This window comes from Acytostelium subglobosum, assembly GCF_000787575.1.
Source record: "Acytostelium subglobosum LB1 DNA, scaffold: scaffold5, whole genome shotgun sequence".
NCBI lineage: Eukaryota > Evosea > Eumycetozoa > Acytosteliales > Acytosteliaceae > Acytostelium > Acytostelium subglobosum.
Window position 1 is genome coordinate 218855 of NW_012236527.1, and position 18088 is coordinate 236942.

General features: G+C 44.9%; 6 protein-coding genes across 6 annotated transcripts; 4 read left to right on the forward strand and 2 right to left on the reverse strand.

Annotated features, from left to right (window-relative positions):
* Positions 1-170: 170 nt before the first annotated feature.
* Positions 171-1072, forward strand: SAMD00019534_028580 (hypothetical protein; the record flags this gene model as incomplete). The annotated part of the gene is made up of 2 exons (XM_012900991.1): positions 171-247; positions 400-1072. 2 exons carry the CDS (start codon positions 171-173, stop codon positions 1070-1072), a joined length of 750 nt encoding a protein of 249 aa, XP_012756445.1.
* Positions 1073-2794: 1722 nt separating this feature from the next.
* SAMD00019534_028590 (hypothetical protein) lies at positions 2795-6645 on the forward strand (the record flags this gene model as incomplete). The annotated part of the gene is made up of 5 exons (XM_012900992.1): positions 2795-4614; positions 4691-5273; positions 5360-5490; positions 5554-6239; positions 6317-6645. 5 exons carry the CDS (start codon positions 2795-2797, stop codon positions 6643-6645), a joined length of 3549 nt encoding a protein of 1182 aa, XP_012756446.1.
* A 147-nt stretch (positions 6646-6792) lies between these two features.
* On the reverse strand, positions 6793-8592 carry SAMD00019534_028600 (hypothetical protein; the record flags this gene model as incomplete). Its single annotated transcript, XM_012900993.1, has 1 exon — positions 6793-8592. The coding sequence occupies one exon, from the start codon at positions 8590-8592 to the stop codon at positions 6793-6795; it is 1800 nt and encodes a 599-aa protein (XP_012756447.1).
* Positions 8593-9222: 630 nt separating this feature from the next.
* Positions 9223-9706, reverse strand: SAMD00019534_028610 (hypothetical protein; the record flags this gene model as incomplete). The annotated part of the gene is made up of 2 exons (XM_012900994.1): positions 9223-9373; positions 9441-9706. The coding sequence occupies 2 exons, from the start codon at positions 9704-9706 to the stop codon at positions 9223-9225; spliced, it is 417 nt and encodes a 138-aa protein (XP_012756448.1).
* A 1352-nt stretch (positions 9707-11058) lies between these two features.
* Positions 11059-13627, forward strand: SAMD00019534_028620 (hypothetical protein; the record flags this gene model as incomplete). The annotated part of the gene is made up of 5 exons (XM_012900995.1): positions 11059-12080; positions 12182-12305; positions 12358-12443; positions 12556-13110; positions 13243-13627. The coding sequence occupies 5 exons, from the start codon at positions 11059-11061 to the stop codon at positions 13625-13627; spliced, it is 2172 nt and encodes a 723-aa protein (XP_012756449.1).
* A 2321-nt stretch (positions 13628-15948) lies between these two features.
* On the forward strand, positions 15949-17611 carry SAMD00019534_028630 (hypothetical protein; the record flags this gene model as incomplete). The annotated part of the gene is made up of 4 exons (XM_012900996.1): positions 15949-16567; positions 16628-16661; positions 16855-16981; positions 17075-17611. 4 exons carry the CDS (start codon positions 15949-15951, stop codon positions 17609-17611), a joined length of 1317 nt encoding a protein of 438 aa, XP_012756450.1.
* Positions 17612-18088: the final 477 nt, after the last annotated feature.

Genomic DNA, 18088 nt, shown 5'->3' on the forward strand with positions numbered 1-18088 from the left:
TTTTTGAAAGATCTAAAGATGAACTCTTGCCCTCACACAAGTCATTCGACTTGTTCATTTTTTTTCAAATTCACTTCATTCGAGTTATTTGAGCTTCATCATCACTTCTGAAGGACGATTCACTCATTCATTCAATCAATACTTCTACATACATACATATATACATAGTCATGACAGTACTTCACTTCTTGAGCTGCGTAGGAATAACCTATGCCCCAATATACATTGCTTACAAGTCAACTAGAATGTGCGTTACAAGTCAATTACCCTATGATGACTCGATGAAGTAGCGAGACTATGATGCTACTTTGGAATCAACATACTGACTCTATCTCCCACGACATCCTCTCCACATATGCTCACTCAATCAATCAAACAATCCAATCAATCAAACATTAGTGGCGAGTTCAAATCATTCTCACCAGTTCTGTTTGGCGCTGCTGGCTATTTTGTAACGCAGTTGGCAAAGATGATGTTGCTCGCTACATTCTTGCCATCGTTTGATACATCAATATATAGCGTATATCAAGAGGTTATTCGCCTGTTCAACGGTGTTGTCGACTTGTTTGCAATCTTTGTTTTGCTGCATCTGTCGCACGCACCAAAGGATGTGCGCGCCCTTGGCATCGGCCTGGGTTGGGCACTGGCCGACGCACTACCTCGTGTCTACTCGCTGTGGGGCGCCATGCCACTCGAGTTTGACAGCATGCACCTGATCAACTCATTCGAGAGCAACGTCGCGACACTTCACTCGGTGGCCATCTGCTACGTGGTGGCCTCGCTGACACGCAAGCAAAAGAAGAGCGGCAACAACAGCAACAACAGCGGCAGCAACATGCTCACAGACTTCCTGTCGATCCTCAGGACGCCATCGATGGCCCTGCTCTCTCTGATCATCTATCTGACTGTGCCACTGGTGCACAGCTATCTCAACCTGGTCGTTGGCGCCAATGCCTTTGTCCTTCTCGCTGTAAATATCGCAATGGTCTTGGCCAACTCATTACTGATCGTCAGCGGTCCACTCAAGTCTGAGCTTGCCTCATCATCATCGCCCACAATGGCAAGACAATAAAATAATCATCCACGATCATATTAATTAATTATGTTAATTAATTATTTTATTTCCGGAATATTTAATTCCAATTCATTCCTATCTCCGAGTCAATGGAAGAAAGAGGAAAGCGCCATACCATATTGATTGATTGATGGCACCTACAATACAATATGGCTGGCCAGGTGGCTGACTGGTTTAGGAAAGGTGGTGGCCTTGGGGAGGGACATAGCCTCCTCAGCCATCTCTCAATCAATGGGTTAGCACTCCGGATACTCCTCTTCTTCTTCTTCCAGGTCCTGGTCAAAGAAGAAAGAAGTTCTGTAACTAGACAAAGACGACATGTTTACATTCTCGTTGAACAAGTCTAAAGTGTATGATCATAGCTATCTCGTCTAGAGATCAGAACTCTGGAGGTACGCCTAACAATAGGAATACTTTGTTGTTGTGGGTCAGTTAGTATATATACCACCATGCGCATGGTCAACTCGATCTCTAGTGTGCAACAGACAACCTGTTGTACGACATACTTTTAGTTATCAACATCTTTCCACATGTTGCTCCAATGACTTGAGTGAGTGCAGCAGAATAGAATGTATGATGAGTTATAATGTTCAATCAATCAATCAAACAAGGCCATGACATCACTTACTCAAGAACAAAGACTTTAGATGATGATGTTTCCTTCTTTGTTGTTCCTTTCTTAACAACATGATACTATGATAGTCTGCTTCATTGTAATTCATTGACCCGCCGTATGTTGGCGACATGACTTATTCTCCCTTTAATCTAACTATCTAACTGACCTATAACAATTACAACAACACAAGTATTATCTCATCTCAATGAAGAAAGAGAGACAACAAACTTGCAAGCAATCTTCACCAAAAACTGTTCAACAACTACAACAAATACCATGCCCTGTTTGACTACTAATGTCAGGAAGGATGTATGTCATATGAACAAGATCATGTTCAATCAATCAATGAAAGGACTCATTGATGGATGCAAGCTGGATGCCAATCCAATCCAATGAATGACTGCCTTTTCCCACTAAAGTGTGTGTGGTTGTGGTGTTAGTGATAGCAACAAGCAACTAGCAATAGAAGGAAGGGGGCACTTCCTTCCAACCAAGATGGAACTGTGTGTTTGTACCTTTCCTCACACAATACCTGTTATATTTATATATGATATATGTGTGTGTTTGCCACCATATGTAGCAGGCAGGACTACTTTACAAAAGAGAGAATAGTGTGTGTATGTTATTATGTTTGTGTTGATGTTGAAGTGAGTCCAAGAAGTACTACTTACTTTATTTGTTTGTTGTTGCATCATCATCATCAATAAACAGGAGCCAACAGCAACAGCAACATCAATCATCTAGATCAAATCAAACTCATCACCATTCATTGTTATTATACTCATAATTATTAATTCTTAATCATAACATAACATAATCAATCATTTAATATTATTAAATAGACTCTACCTGTATTATTATTAATTAATAATACTAGAGTGGATTTTATAAATGAATAATGATAATAAGGATATTATAAAGTTGACATCCACAGAATATTTAAACAAAGTAGATCCATCATCGTTATTATCATCTCCTCAAAAACTTAACAAACAAGAATGTACTACAGCATCAACAACTTTGTATAATGATAGTATGTTTGGAAAGATGGATGTTGGAAGTTGTCTCGATGTTGGCAACATGACTAACCTTGACATGTTTCCATGTTTCTAGATTCCCTAAACTCCAATCATCTTTCACTTCAAACTACAACAAAGAATGATAAGACAGAGAATGAGATTGAAGTTGACAAGATTATTGATGCTCTGAGTAATCTGGGAACATCAAGTCATACTCCTACTCCAGAACATTCATCAGAGGCGATAAAGACTGATGGTCAACTGAGAACTTCACGATCCGATATAGGTGGAGGCATTGGTGTAGGAGTTGGAGTTGGAGTTGGGGTTGTAGAGGATCTGGACAAACATGATGAAGTGGTCACTGGTGTAACAAGTGATGACACTTCTGCCAATGACCATCAACATCAACATCAACATCATCATCTACATCTACATCATCTTCATCAACAACATCAACTGAAAGACAAGAAGTCAGATTCATTTGATGATGAGATCAGTCTAACAGTCAATGGTGGTAGTAGTGGCGGAGGTGGTCACAAGTCAACTGAGCAGAGTGAGATAGAGAGCGATGATGAGAAGACAACGCAGCCGTCATGGTCCTCACCAGCCTTTGATACAACCACAGGGTTCGAGGGCGACACTGACAACAGTGATCTGAGTGACAGCGACACCTATGACCTCAGCACACAACAACAGCAACCCAAGAACGCCAACATCAACAACAACATCCCAACCAAGAAGGACAAGGCCGCCAAGAAGAAGAAGAAGGCCGCCAAGCTGCTCAAAAAGGTCGTCAAGAAGAAAGAGAAGAAGGACAAAAAGGACAAGAAGGACAAGAAAGACAAGAAGAAGAAGAAAAAGAAGAAGAAGAAGAATGGAGAGGACCGTGATGATGAGATGGAGGACGAAGAGGATGAGGTCAGCGCAGACACAAGCGTGGACGATGAGCGACTGCCCTTGTTCTCACCGACCGAGTTTGTAAAGTCGATTCCAACGGCCAAGATACAGCAGCCAGCGCATCCCCTGACGTCCAGTCTAATGGGCTTCCGCAACCTAGGCGCATCCAACCTGCTGGCCGTCCAGAACCCCGAGGTTATCCGATCGGTCGCCCCTCTGGCCTCCAATTCTGGACCTGGGGTGCTCAACAATGTCAACAACGCCAGTTCAGTGCCGCCACCCAATTGCAACAAACTCCCGGATGCTTCCTACCTGCAGAAGGTGTTGAACGACGATGAGGACTTTGTCGTGCCCTCATGTGATACTCCCATCCTCGAGATCAACAACCTGTTCAGCGATGTAGTCTTCCCTTTCACGCTGTCGTCCACACCATCTGGCGGCACGCCACACCTGTCGTCGTTCCCCTCGACCTCATCATCTGATGTCAACCAACTGTTCATCTCGTGTCTCCAGCAACAGATTGAGAACTCGCCGTCGCCCAACAACAAGTTCAGCGGACTCTCGTCAAGCATACATCTGCCAAAGATCACAGCCGACCAACAGCAGCAACAGCAGGCATCCTCGTCTGGCCAGCCAGTCTCAGTGGAGGAAATACCCTTGGACCTCAAGATACTCCAACTCAGTGGATCACGCATCTATTTCAATCGCGAGTTGACCGAGCTCATCTACTTCTACCGCATCCTTTACGAGGCGCACAACAAGTCCGTTCCAGTGCTTGAGAAGATCAGATTCGTGGCCATCACCTCACAGAACATCGACATGTACTTTTGTAAACGAGCTCTAAAGCTGAGACTTGGTTTCATCTCGACGCGCAAGTCATTGAAGCCAGAGGAGAGGTACATCAACATGGTGCTAAGTACGACCAGGAACTTGATCAATGATGCCTACAACCTGTTCAACAACATCCTGTTGCCAGAGCTTGCGGCCAACAATATATTCCTTCTTACGTATGTATCCATGGTCCGTCCGTACGGTCACATGACGGCCAAACACACATGACTAATCACTCAATCAATCAATCAGATACAACGACTTGAACCTCGAGGAGAAGCAACAGCTGAGGGAATTCTTCTTGCAACATGTGTTCCCATTGATGACACCGCTGGTGGTTGATGCTGGACATCCATTCCCCAATCTTAGTAACCTCAGTTTGAACATCGCCGTCATTCTCCAGCATGACGAGGAGGGCCACACGAGATTCGTTCGTATCAAGGTACCATTGAAGATACCGCGCTTCGTACACATCAGACAACGATCCAACTATAGTTTGATACCGATGGAAGAGATCATCCTGGCCAACTTGGACACTCTGTTCCCCAACACCAAGATATTGGCCAAGTCGCTGTTCAGAGTCACCCGTCACAACGACCTAAAGCTCAACGAAGACGAGGCCAACGACCTGCTCGAGCTCATCAAGACCGAGCTTCACAAACGCAAGTTTGCGCCAATGGTTCGTCTGGAGGTCTCGTCCTCAATGCCCAAGAACATCATCGACATGTTGTCCACCCAACTAATCCTTGACGAGGCCGACGTCTTCATCATCGATGGTCTCCTTGGCCTCTCCGATCTATTCGAGTTGTGCAAGTTGAACCTGCCACATCTCAAAGTATGTTAATCCATGATCCATGTGGATTATCCATCATCGTCCAGTCATATGTACTCACTCAAGTGCTCTCCTTCTCCTCCTCACAGTATGAGCCATGGGTACCACACATTCCCAATCGATTGCACAAGCTATCCAAGATGCCATCACAAGACATATTCAGTACAATAAGGAAGGGTGACCTCCTGATCAACCTACCCTATGTCAGCTTCAATAGCAGGTATGTCGACGAGGCGGAATGATTGATTGATTGAGTGGACCTCACACTAACTCAAACATACAGTGTCCAATTCTTCATTGAGAGCGCTGTGAAGGATCCAAAGGTGTTGGCTATAAAGATATCGATATATAGGACCAACTCCAATTCACAACTGATTAGAGCTCTGTGTGAAGCTGCCTCGCACAAGGAGGTCAGTGTACTGGTGGATCTAAAGGCGAGTGGTGACGAGGAACAGAACACAAAGTATGCACGACTGCTTGAACAAGCAGGTTGTCACGTCAGCTATGGACTCGTTGGTCTAAAGACTCACGCCAAGATTGCCATGGTGGTGCGTGAGGAGGACAAGACACTCAAGATGTACCTGCACTACTCGACGGGCAACTACAATGCCAGCACGGCCGACATCTACGCAGACATTGGTCTGTTCAGTTGCGACCAGGAGTTGGGCGCCGACATGTGCGACCTGTTCAACTATCTAACTGGCTACAGCAGGATCACTTCGTTCAGAAAGCTGGTGATTGCTCCGATGAACATGCGATCAACACTCCTACAACTGATCGAGACAGAGGCCAAGAATGCAAGAGAGGGCAAAGAGGCAACAATACTGGCTGTGATGAATGGGCTGGACGACAAGAAGATTGTCAATGCACTATACCACGCCAGTGTGGCTGGTGTCATTATCAAACTAGTTGTCAGGGGCAGGTGCAGGATCCTTCCAGGCATCCCTGGCATCAGTCACAACATTCAAGGTATGTCTACAAATTAATACGGCCCTCCGCGACACCAAAGCTCACATTCTAATATCATCGACTCACCTCACCTCTAGTCATAAGTATCTTGGGCAGGTTCTTGGAGCACAGTAGAATCTATTACTTCCACAATGACAACCAACCAAAGGCGTTCATTGCCAGCGCAGATTGGCTGCATAGGAACTTGAAAAGGCGTGTGGAGACATTGGTGCCAGTCAACGACCCCAACAACATCAAGGAGTTGCGCAACGCCATCGACGTCTACTACAACGATCCAAACGCATGGTTCATGTTGCCCGATGGTCGCTACAAAAAGACGTCCAGCTCAGAGTTCTCCTCTTTGTGTTCACAAAACGTATTCATGAAGGAGACCATCCAGAAGCATCCAGTGATCTGGAGTAAATAATCCAGATGAGCGCGAGGAGAGTGTAATCCTTTATTATTACTCTCTCCAAAAAAACAACAATACAAATCATACTTCCAACTATTAATATCAAACAAAGCAATTACTTTGGCATTTCATCCACACAGCAGCTGCCGTAAGAGACTATATTTAGCTGTCGCTGCCATCTCCTTCCGTTCGATACTTCTGGAGGAATTGGACAACATTCTTTTTCTGGTACGTCTTGGCATTCCTTAATGCCTTGGTCGTACATCCCTCCGTTCGGTTCTGATGTAGAAATTGTACGACACTTAAGTGTCCATAGGTGGCAGCCATGTCCATCGCATCTTGGTTACAATATGCATTCTTGAAATTGTTATGAATAAACTGTACAATTGACAACTTTCCACTGTCTGCTGCACATCCAATCATACGACCAATCTCATCGGCTGGTAACACCTCGGACAAGTACTGTAACATGGCAAAATGTCCTTGTCCGGCCACTTTGCTCAGGTCCCATGATGGTGAGTGGCACGCTACATCAATCGATGTATGCTTCAAAAGGTATTTGATCATTGTAAGTCGACCATTATGGATTGCTCGTTGAATAGCTGCAGGGCTGGGGACAATAGCCTTGCCAGGCCGACCAAGTCCAAGTAGATACTGAACGGTTGTTATGTGACCTCGCGCCACAGCCCGCTCCATTGCCGACTGCAAAAAGCACTCTGTACGATTCTCCACCAGAAATTGAATGATTGGGAGATGTCCAACATCGCATGCGTTCTCCAATGCCACTTGAGTGCATCCTTCTGTGCGATTATAGTGCAAGAACTTGACCAGTTCGAGATTGCCAGTGCTGCATGCTGTGTCCAAGGCGCTCTTGGTGCAGCCCTCAAACCGGAATCGATGCAATAACTGTACCACATCGAGATGGCCACCCTTGGCCGCCCAGTCCATCGCCTTTGTTGTGCACCCAACCGTCGAGTTTGAGTGGAGGTAGCTGACCACGGGCAGTTGGCCCTCTTGTGCGGCTTTATCCATTGCATCGGTGGTCACCTTGTTTGGATATTGTGTGAGCAGGTACTCGATGACCTTGAGGTGATGCGTCGATGAAGCACTGCTGAAGGCCTTGTCCGTGCAGCCTTCTGTTCGATTCTCTCGAAGGTATCGCACGACTTCGAGGTGGCCATTGGATGCGGCAAGGTCCATCGCGGCATCAGCGCCAGTCATGACAAGGCCATGCTCATGTAAGAAGCGCACTACCTCGAGATGTCCATATGTTGCAGCGTTGTTCAACGCCATGTATGTGCATCCCTCAGTTCGATTGTGATGCAAGTACTCCACGACATTTAAATGTCCATTGGTTGCAGCATGGTCCATTGTTGAGGGATCATAATACTGGTCCTTCATACTCTCATTGAAGTATTGGACCAGTTCCAGAAAGCCACTTGAAGCTGCAAACAGCATAGCAGTGCTTGGCCATGGCACAGACCAAGCTTCTTGCAAGTATTGAACACAATTGAGATGTCCACTCACCGCGGCCCACTCAATGGCCTGCGAGTTCGCAGGAGTGTTCAGATTATTCTCGAACAAGTATTTGAGAACATCGAGCCGGCCTAGGCACGCGGCGTTCAGGACAGTCGACTCATCGATCGGTGCTGAACACCGCTCGTGAAGGAACCGCACAGCATCCAGATGTCCATCAGACGCGGCATACTCCATTGCATTCGTGCTGCAGCCTTCAGTGCAATTGTTGTGCAGAAACTCCATGATGTCCATGCGGCAGTGTCCCGCAGCCATATCCATTGCTTGAGTGGTGCAGCCCTCTGATCGATTGTGATGGAGGTACTGAACGATCTCGAGTGTTGGGGCATAGTCCAGTGCGTTCAATGTTGCCGACGACCCATTGACATGTAGGTATTGTACTAGATCGAATCGACCAATCATGGCCATCGCGTCAATAGCATTCATCGATTTGAACAATGTTGGTCTATATCTTTGAATGTATCTGATAATATATTCATGACCTTTGTACAACTTGAATGATTGTCCACATTCCTTGCGAATACCATGGTCCACATTGAAGTAGTTGCATACCAAGTCCACCCAATGATCGACCATTGCATCAAATGTCATTGGAGCACATCCATAACTATACCAATGAATATGTCTAACATGTTTGGATAACATCGTTCTCAAGTATACATTGTCTACCAATTGTTTAAACAATGTAGTTCCTCTATCCTCCATGGTTTGTTATTAATTATCTGAATGTTTGATTGATTGTTTGATGGTTTGGTTGGATGATTGGTCAAACATTGTCCACCCACGCACTAATATTTATGATCACGTGATCCAGTTTATTTCCAGTTTAAGATACATTGGATGAAGCGAACAATACTTCTGGCTCCATCTTGTCCATTGTGGAATATCTTCCGGCAATCGGGCCACAACATCTGATGGTCCCTCATCAGATGTACAACATTGGACACCCATGCGTCCAACTGATGACTGAATGATTGATTGATGGAAGATAGTTTAATATATGTAGCTCGATACTACATATTGATGGCTGATGATATAACTATTGACAATGAAGTATTACTTCTTGTTGATTGTCTTTAGCCTCTCATGGATCTCCTTTGTCAAATGTTTCTTCTCCTTCTTCTCTTGGAACTTTGTCTTTTTAAACTTCTTCCTCTGTACCTTTAACTCTGCAACCTCATCCCTTAGCTTGCTCTTTAGTAATGCCCTATTGAGATTGTTAGTCAATCGAGTTGTCTATTCGATCAATCATTCCAATCAAACAATCAACATACTTCTCCTTGTGTGTCAGTTTCTTCTCGACCTTTGTTGTTGTATCATCACCTTGTTGTTCTTGATCATTCTGGTCCTCATCTTGTTCATTATTATCATTATCATTATCATCATCGTCCATCATTGTATTGTCATCATCAACATCTTTCTCCTCTTCAACAACTGGAGCAGTTGTAGTAGTGAGATCTGGATGATTCTTCAAAGCAGCATCATCATTATCAATCTCATCCAAATTGACTCTCAATCTATGTTTAGTCTTCTTTCCCATATCTTGTTGTTATAATAATAATATGTGTATGTAATAAATGAATGATACTTGTAATATGACTTGTCTCAAGTTGAGCCGAGTCGTTCGTCTTGGTGTTGGACTTCCAAATGAATGAGAAGTAACGTTTTGTGAACAAATCGAATAATTTTGAAAATGAGCCCAACTTTGAAGAATGATGATGATTGATTGAAACACTTATCACATACTACTTCAAACATATATATATATAGATACTATGGGAGGAGGACATCATACACCATTCCAGGTGCCAAAGCATCATAGGAACATATCTATTGCCCTGGGCACTACTATGTGGTTCTGGGTCTTCTACAGAACCAAGCAAGACTGGAGATCTGCTCTCGTACGTGTTATATCGACTCGGCTCAACTCGACTCAACTCAGTCAATCAATCGATCGCGATACAGCAAGAAGACACAACAGACACTGATTATGATTGATTGATTGATTGATTGAGTGGACACGATTGGACACGACAGTAACTAATATAATGTATTCAATGATTGATTGATTGATTGATCAATTAACAGGGCTTCGAGTACCCATGGGATCATGGTGGACATCATCACGCACCAGCTACAGATGGACATGATCCAGCAGCAGCTCATGGACATCATTAAACCGATCGACTTCATTCATTCATTCATTCATTCATCATCATTAATGGATTGGACAGACTAAAGAGCGAACAACAACAAAAATACAAAGAGAAATGTGGAGGAGTATCATGTCATTGATTGATTGATAACTTTAACATGGGAGACTCATGATGAAGTGATTGATTCGGTCTGAATCAACAAGTACTTGGTCAGCGTTGGCAATCAGTTCAGTTCAGTTCAGTTCAGTTTAGTTAAGTTCAGTTCACATTGACAATGATGAAACTTATATTGTAAACGTAATAAATCATAATATATATATAATTATACACATAATAACAACACAGAGAACAATGATTGCGTAGTCCACTTGTTGATGTCATCCGACTAGTGGTGAATACAACGAGACAAAGCCTTGTTGTGTTGTTGGATCATGGGTCTACTCCTTGAAACCCACACCCACACTCGCAACACTGTTTTGATCAGATCATAGTGTGGGGAAACCGACATTACACACAAATATCGTGTTGATGATTACTCTTTATCTCAATCATTAATCATTCTTTCAATCATTCACTCTACTCACTCTCATAAGTTGATCAAGATATACATACATACTTTGTGATTGGTTGACTGAGGCCTCAGTGATTAATTGATCGATTGGACCCTGCAAGTTGGATTGAATGATCGAGGAGTGATCGATCAAACACACATAGAGAGATAAAGATATAGTCAATCATGGAAAAGTCAGAGAGCAACATTATCAAGGCATTGCATTCGTCATCTTCATCATCATTCCTCAATGACTACATACTTTATGGTTCAAATCTGGACCTGAATCAACTGGATTTGGTCAATCAAAATGATACAAGACAAGCCAAGGATTCAAACAATGTTCCATCGTCATCATCATCATCACCATCCAAAAACACTCTACAACACTCTTTGACAACGATAACGACATCATCATCATTGGAATCATCGTCATCATCACCTCAAACTCAAACTCCAGCACCAATTCCAAAGAGACAGGTGCCAAATCGTGGACTGCCGCCAGTGCCAAACTCCTCACGAAACAAGTCAATGATGATATCATCCAGTCCGGCTGTCCCAACGACCTCCAGCAAGCTGGCGCGATCGGGAAGCACGCCCAAGAGTGGCAAGCACAGTCGCAGCGACCGCCACCAACACAACAAGGCGCTGGGCGCCAGCGTCAATATCGAGAAGTACCAGACAATCTACCAGAACTACCACAAGCACGCGTTTGGCATCGACTTCCAGACGCAGTTCAAGCTAACCAAGAGCTTTTCCAGCATCCCTGAGGAGATTCGCGCGGCCCCTCCCACCAACGAGGGCGAGCTGTACTACTTCATCTTCCACAACGGGCGCCAGCGCGGCAGTCCCAACGACGCGCTATGGATGGTGTTGCGCGAGTACTACTTGTTCATACATACGAGCGCGGACGACACCGAGCCCGTCGACTACATCGATCTGCGACAAACACGTCTCATCGTGCATCTCAAGAAGATTGAGCGGGCTGTCGACCAGCGATACAGCTATGGACTCAAGCTGATCAGCTGCCAAGCTGACATCACCACGCACTTCCTCTGGTCCATGGACCCCAAACTCATCATAATGTGGACAATCGCCATTGGTCATCATACATCAAACTTCACGCTCGACCAAGAAATGGACATCATCAACAAGATCCTCGAGGTCAGTCAGCCAGTGTCATTGAATGGAAGTGGTTCATATTCAAAGTATGTTGTGTTGATCGATTGATTGGAATGATTCCAATTAGTGAGTGAGTGAATGATCACTAACAAACCAGATTCAATCTTTCATCATTCTTACTTGGTAGACATGTGGAAGACAAGGTTGTGGACAACAAGACAAAGTATACAGTGACGATGGAGGATGACAATCCATCAATATCCATCGCTCATAAGGACACTCATTCACAATCATTCTTTGATGAACTATTCGTATGTATTCCTAGCACTCATCACTTGATCATATACTCATACAATCAATCAGGACCCTCAACGCAAGACATACAAGATGATCGCAAGGAACTTGGAAAGCCCAGACGATGTCAACAGACTTGTTAAATATGCTTTAAAGTATGTTGATCACTCAATCATCAAACATGGAGCGTGGCATGCGCCACACGTCCAGCCAAACTAACTAGTTTCCACACTCACTCAATCATTCCATTCAATCAAATATTATAAGTCAAAGAGGTGACTTGAGCAAACAGTTCGTGGAGCACGTGGAGATTATAAACTATCATGTCACATATCAGATGGAGAAGGAGAAGGAGAAGGAGACATTGAGAAAGATGATCAAGGATGTAATATTAGAACTCACTCAGACCATTTGCCACAAGTTGCCAGACGTAACATTGACAGACAAGACAGGCCTCACGGTACAATACGCCGTCGAGCGCGCACTTTTCAATCACCTACACCCAGCCATATACGGCCACTACATCCAGCAGTACGCTCAGGAGGACGAGGAGCACACGGCCAAGGTGCGCCAGTTCCTCACGCTGACGCCCATGCATCTGTCCATACCCCAAAAGTTCTGGCTCATTGATGATCACCCGTCTGGCATCGATGGCAGCGATGAGCTGGTGCCATACCAACATGCCATCGACATCATGTCGAAACTGTACACATACCAATCACCCTCTGACAAGATCCAATGTCTTGTCGATACCTCCAACGCCATCTGCGAAGACATTCGATTATTCTGGCGTGCACGCAAGAACAGACCAGACCTAACATTGTAAGTTCCATCATCCAGCCAAGACTGGGACCCACAACTCCAACATTTTGGAACCCTCTGGATTGTCCAACCTCAACCCTCGCCCTGCCCTAACCCTCGCCCTAACCCAAACCTCCAACACAATCAATACAGAGGCGCTGATGACCTACTTCCATTATTCACCTTTGTCATTATCAAGTCCAAGATTCCACATATGTATACAGAGAGTATATACTTGCAGGACTTTCTGGACGATTCACTGAGCACCAAGATACAGGGCTACTTCTTGGTAACATTCCAAACATGTCTATCACTGCTTTGCGCATGGGACCTCGACGAACTACTTCAGAATGCATCACAAAACTATGATAACATTATCAATACTTCGGCATCATCATCATCATCATCATTATTGTTGAACACCAGTACCAACAGTAACAACTCAACACCATCCTCATCACCCAATGACAACGATCTTAGCATTAGTGGTATTGATGCCAGTGGTGAAGAATGGTGCATACTCAGTTCATCGCATTAATTAAAGGTCCTACCAACCTCCTATACTCCCCCACCATGCAAGTGCTCAACCCTTACCCTCGCCCTCGCCCTCGCCCTCCCTCACTCATCCAGTCGATTATAATAAGTTTGTTCATTCATGTCTACATCAAGGAACAGGTATTGGATGATTGGGGATGATGGCCGACCCTTCCCCTGTTGAAGTGCTCCGCCCAGACCCATGGATAATACTCGTTTGTTACTTGGATTTCGGATGGCCATTGGAGTCCCAAGTCCCAGATGAGACTCCTTGCGAATGTCTGACAATTGCATCGGGCACTCCAGTTCACTTCTAAGTTGCAGTATGTTGAGATGAAGTTGGCAAATCTGATGCGGACCCATGCGACGACCTCGTGGACTTGCAGGGCATTGACTGGACCATATGTACAGGCATCAGTCTTGAGGACCTCACCCAACATTCCCGAGCATTGGTATCGTAAGAGGTAGATTAAAACTCTTCAAAGGACGAGGTAAGACTATTGAATCCATGATATCCTTTATACATACGTTTATCTTTGTTAACAACTTACAAGAGAGGACTCGATTGATGAACAAAGTGAGCAACTCATTAATCTTGCAATAATCATCCAATGGCCCAAGCTGTCATCAATCATTCAATTAGGGACAATAGAGGTGGTGGCGGTGTAAGGTCGAACATCATCAACTTGGGCCAATCTGATTAGATTAGTCATCATGCTGGTTGTCAACCTTGCCCTTTCCAGCTCATCCATCACCTCTCCATGTTGAGTCTCATGATGTCTTGTATGTTTACGTTAACATTGGTCTGTCATCAGCTAGCTTTTGCACTGCAGTGTGTCCTTTGTCTCCTCCCTTCATCCTCGTCATACGCAAGACCATGCTCACCAATAGGCATAGTTTGGCGGCGACCCGGAGCACTTGTAGGTCATTCATGATCATAGCGCCATGCTCTTATGTTGATGTCATTATGAGTGAGGCTCTGCGGAGCATTCACTCAATCAAACAATCAATCAATCAAGAGGACTACTAATTCGGTTTCGATTACTCTCCAGTTCAAAGATTATGTTTACTAGCACAGGACACGACCAATCAATCTAAAAATAAATTGCCGTAGGTTTTGCATGAATGCGTTATCCTTTGTTTGAGATCCGATCGATTAGCAAAAAACAAAAAGAATGAAAAACTAAAATTATTATATTATTATTATTGTGTTGGTGTCATCCAAAAACCAACAACAGTATGTTGGCATCCACATGGGTTCGTGGGAATGGAATGGAGATGCGCTGTGTGTTGTGTTTGTGTTTGTTTTAGAGATAGTGTGAGTGTCTGTGTGTGAATGTACGTTAACAATTATGGACTGGAGTGGACTGGGAGAGTGAAGGGTGGGTGAATGAATGAATGAAAGAGGGAAGTGGGAGTGAGAGAACGGGCATTCATTTTAAATAATAATCATAATAATATCACTTGCTTGTTTGTTTGTCTCTTTGTCTCTTTGTATCTCTATCTATATCTTCACATTCATTCAATCTTCATATACATATAATATAATCTACACAAAGACAACAAACAACAGTTTTGCGAAAAGCCAGACTAGTCTAGTTTTTAGAACAATCAGATAACAGATAATAGATAACAGATAGAGAGTACGAAGGATTAAGTGCTCTGATATCGATCATCATCATTATATATATATAATAGTAAGGATCATTGATTGATTGAATGAATGATGAGATTGATTACAATATGTTGAAGATGATGAGATTTGATCGATCAATATATCGAAGTGAATGAATGAATGAATGAATGAATCGATTGATCTAACACATATGACTTATTCAAACAAAAACAGTGGAGAATGGAACAAAGAATCAAAGAGTCTCAATGATGAGGGAGAAGTTTGAGGCACAGTCGTTGGAGGCTGACTCTTCGTCACCACCTTCGAGACGTAATCCAACTCCAAAAAAGACGATGATGGGTACACCAACGTCGACTAATGGAACTGGTGCTGGATCACTCACACCTACCATTCCAAAGCGCCCGGCGGTCGCCGCGACAAAGAAGGCCCCGGCACCAGTCTTGCCCACACAGTCCAGACCAGAGGAATACAACTCGGCACCAATCTCCACCCCGCCCAGACCTCTGCCACAAGTGCAGCAGAACAGGACGCAAATGTCCACCTCGCCAGTGCCCATCACGGTCATTGGCGCCGGCCCTCCTCCTCCCCCTCCTCCCCCCGCCAGCAAGCCGCAGCCGGGCGCAGTCAAGAAGCTGGCACCTTCGAATCTAGGCAACATCCTGTCGACCAGCGGCGGCGCCTCCAAGCCCATGCCCGCATCGCCCTCGCTCAACTCCTCGTCGCACACCACACCAACTCTGGCGTCGTCGCCACCCAACAACACATACATGGCGCCGCCTTCGCCTCCCGTCGAGAAGAAGGAGGAGGAGAAGAAGATCATGGGATTCTTTGACAAGATCTTCACGTCGGGCAAGAAGAACAAGAAGAAGGAGCCCGAGGTTGGCGTGCCCTTCAACGTCAAGCACAACGTGCATGTCGATTACAACTCGATCACAGGTTTCGAAGGTCTGCCCCGCGAGTGGGAGGTCGTCCTGCAGTCTTCCGGTATCACCAAGGAGGATGTGGTCGAGCAGCCACAGGCCGTGCTCGATGTGCTGGACTTCCACTTGGGCTCGATGAACAACCAACATGGCACCAAGCCCATGCCACCCAAGCCACAGTTCCAGGCACAGCCACAGCAGCACACACAACCCATCGCTCACCCAACACCCGTTGCACCACAGCCACAGCAGCAGCAACAGACACATCAACAGCAACAGATGCAACAAATGTACAATGATATCCCACCTCTGTCCGATGGTGATGACTTTGACCTGATGAACAATCAATCATCCCCTCCAATACCCGAGGAGACTACACTCTCATTGAGTATGTATTCAATCACTCAATCATGATTGTCAGTTACTAACACATCTCAATCAAATATAGATGATCTTATCAGCACAGAGGACCCATCCAAGTTGTACGCAGATGGCTCGATGAAGATTGGTGAGGGTGCCGCAGGTGRAGGTGTTTGTCGTCACAAGACTAAAGAACAACACCAAGGTTGCAATCAAGAAGATGCCACTGAATCAACAGAACATGAAGCTTCTGATCACCGAGATTGGAATCATGAAATCATGCAAACATCCAAACATTATCGATTATATTGACAGTTATCTGGTTGGCGACTCACTCTGGGTGGCCATGGAGTTCATGGGTGGAGGCTGTCTTACCGAGGTCCTGGAACAATTCAGCACCATCAAGCTGACAGAGTCACAGATTGCCTACATTTGCGCAGAGGTATGTATTGTCACCTCAATCAATCAATCAACTCAATCAGCTCACTCACTCAACCAATCAATCAATCAATCAATCAATCACAAACAAACATAGTCATTGAAGGGTTTAGCATACATTCACAATCAATATCGTATTCACAGAGATATTAAGAGTGATAACATATTGTTGGGATCGGATGGTTCGGTGAAGCTTGCCGACTTTGGTTATGCCGCCCAGCTCACAAAGAACAAGCAAAAGAGAGTGACAATCGTTGGTACACCATACTGGATGGCGCCAGAGCTGATCCGTGGACAGAACTACGACCGCAAGGTGGACATCTGGAGTCTTGGTATCATGGCCATGGAGATGGCCGAGTCGGAGCCACCCTACATGTCGTTCCCACCCCTGCGTGCGCTGTTCCTCATCACGACCAAGGGCATCCCCGACCTCAAGGAGCAGGGCAAGTGGTCCGAGGACTTCAAGGATTTCGTCAAGAAGTGTCTGGACAAGGATCCCGACAACAGACCCGACGCCCAGACGCTCTTGAAGCACCCCTTCTTGAGACAGGCGTGCAACAGCAACGGTTTGGTGCCAGCGATTACCGAGGCCAAGAAGGCCAAGGAGGCACAGAGCAAGTTCTCATTAATGTAAACAATACTACAGCACAATATCAGCAACAGCAACAACAACCTACGAAGCAATCGACCAAACGCAGCAATAGTAGCAAACAACAACAACAACAGCAACAGCGGCAGCATAATCAAACAACAAGTTCAAACGCAGTCTCGGTCTGGCATTACTTCAACATCCCCATCCACCTCCTCCACATTTACATACTCATTGTCGACAACAACAGCTACGCCAACAACAACAACAACCTATCTTTACCACCAACCTCCTCCACCTCCTCCTTTCTTTGTATCAGTTGTAAGACCACCCATACTATCCTCTCCCCATCCCTCTCTCTCTATCTTTCTCTCTTATTAATAATTCAAACACACCATGTTACAATAAACTTCTCAACACAGCCACAATCAGATTGATGGACAATCACTTGGCAACAACACTACTCGACCTACTTCATCAATGTCTATCGTCTCAGGTCTACGAGTAGACCTTGGCCTTGCC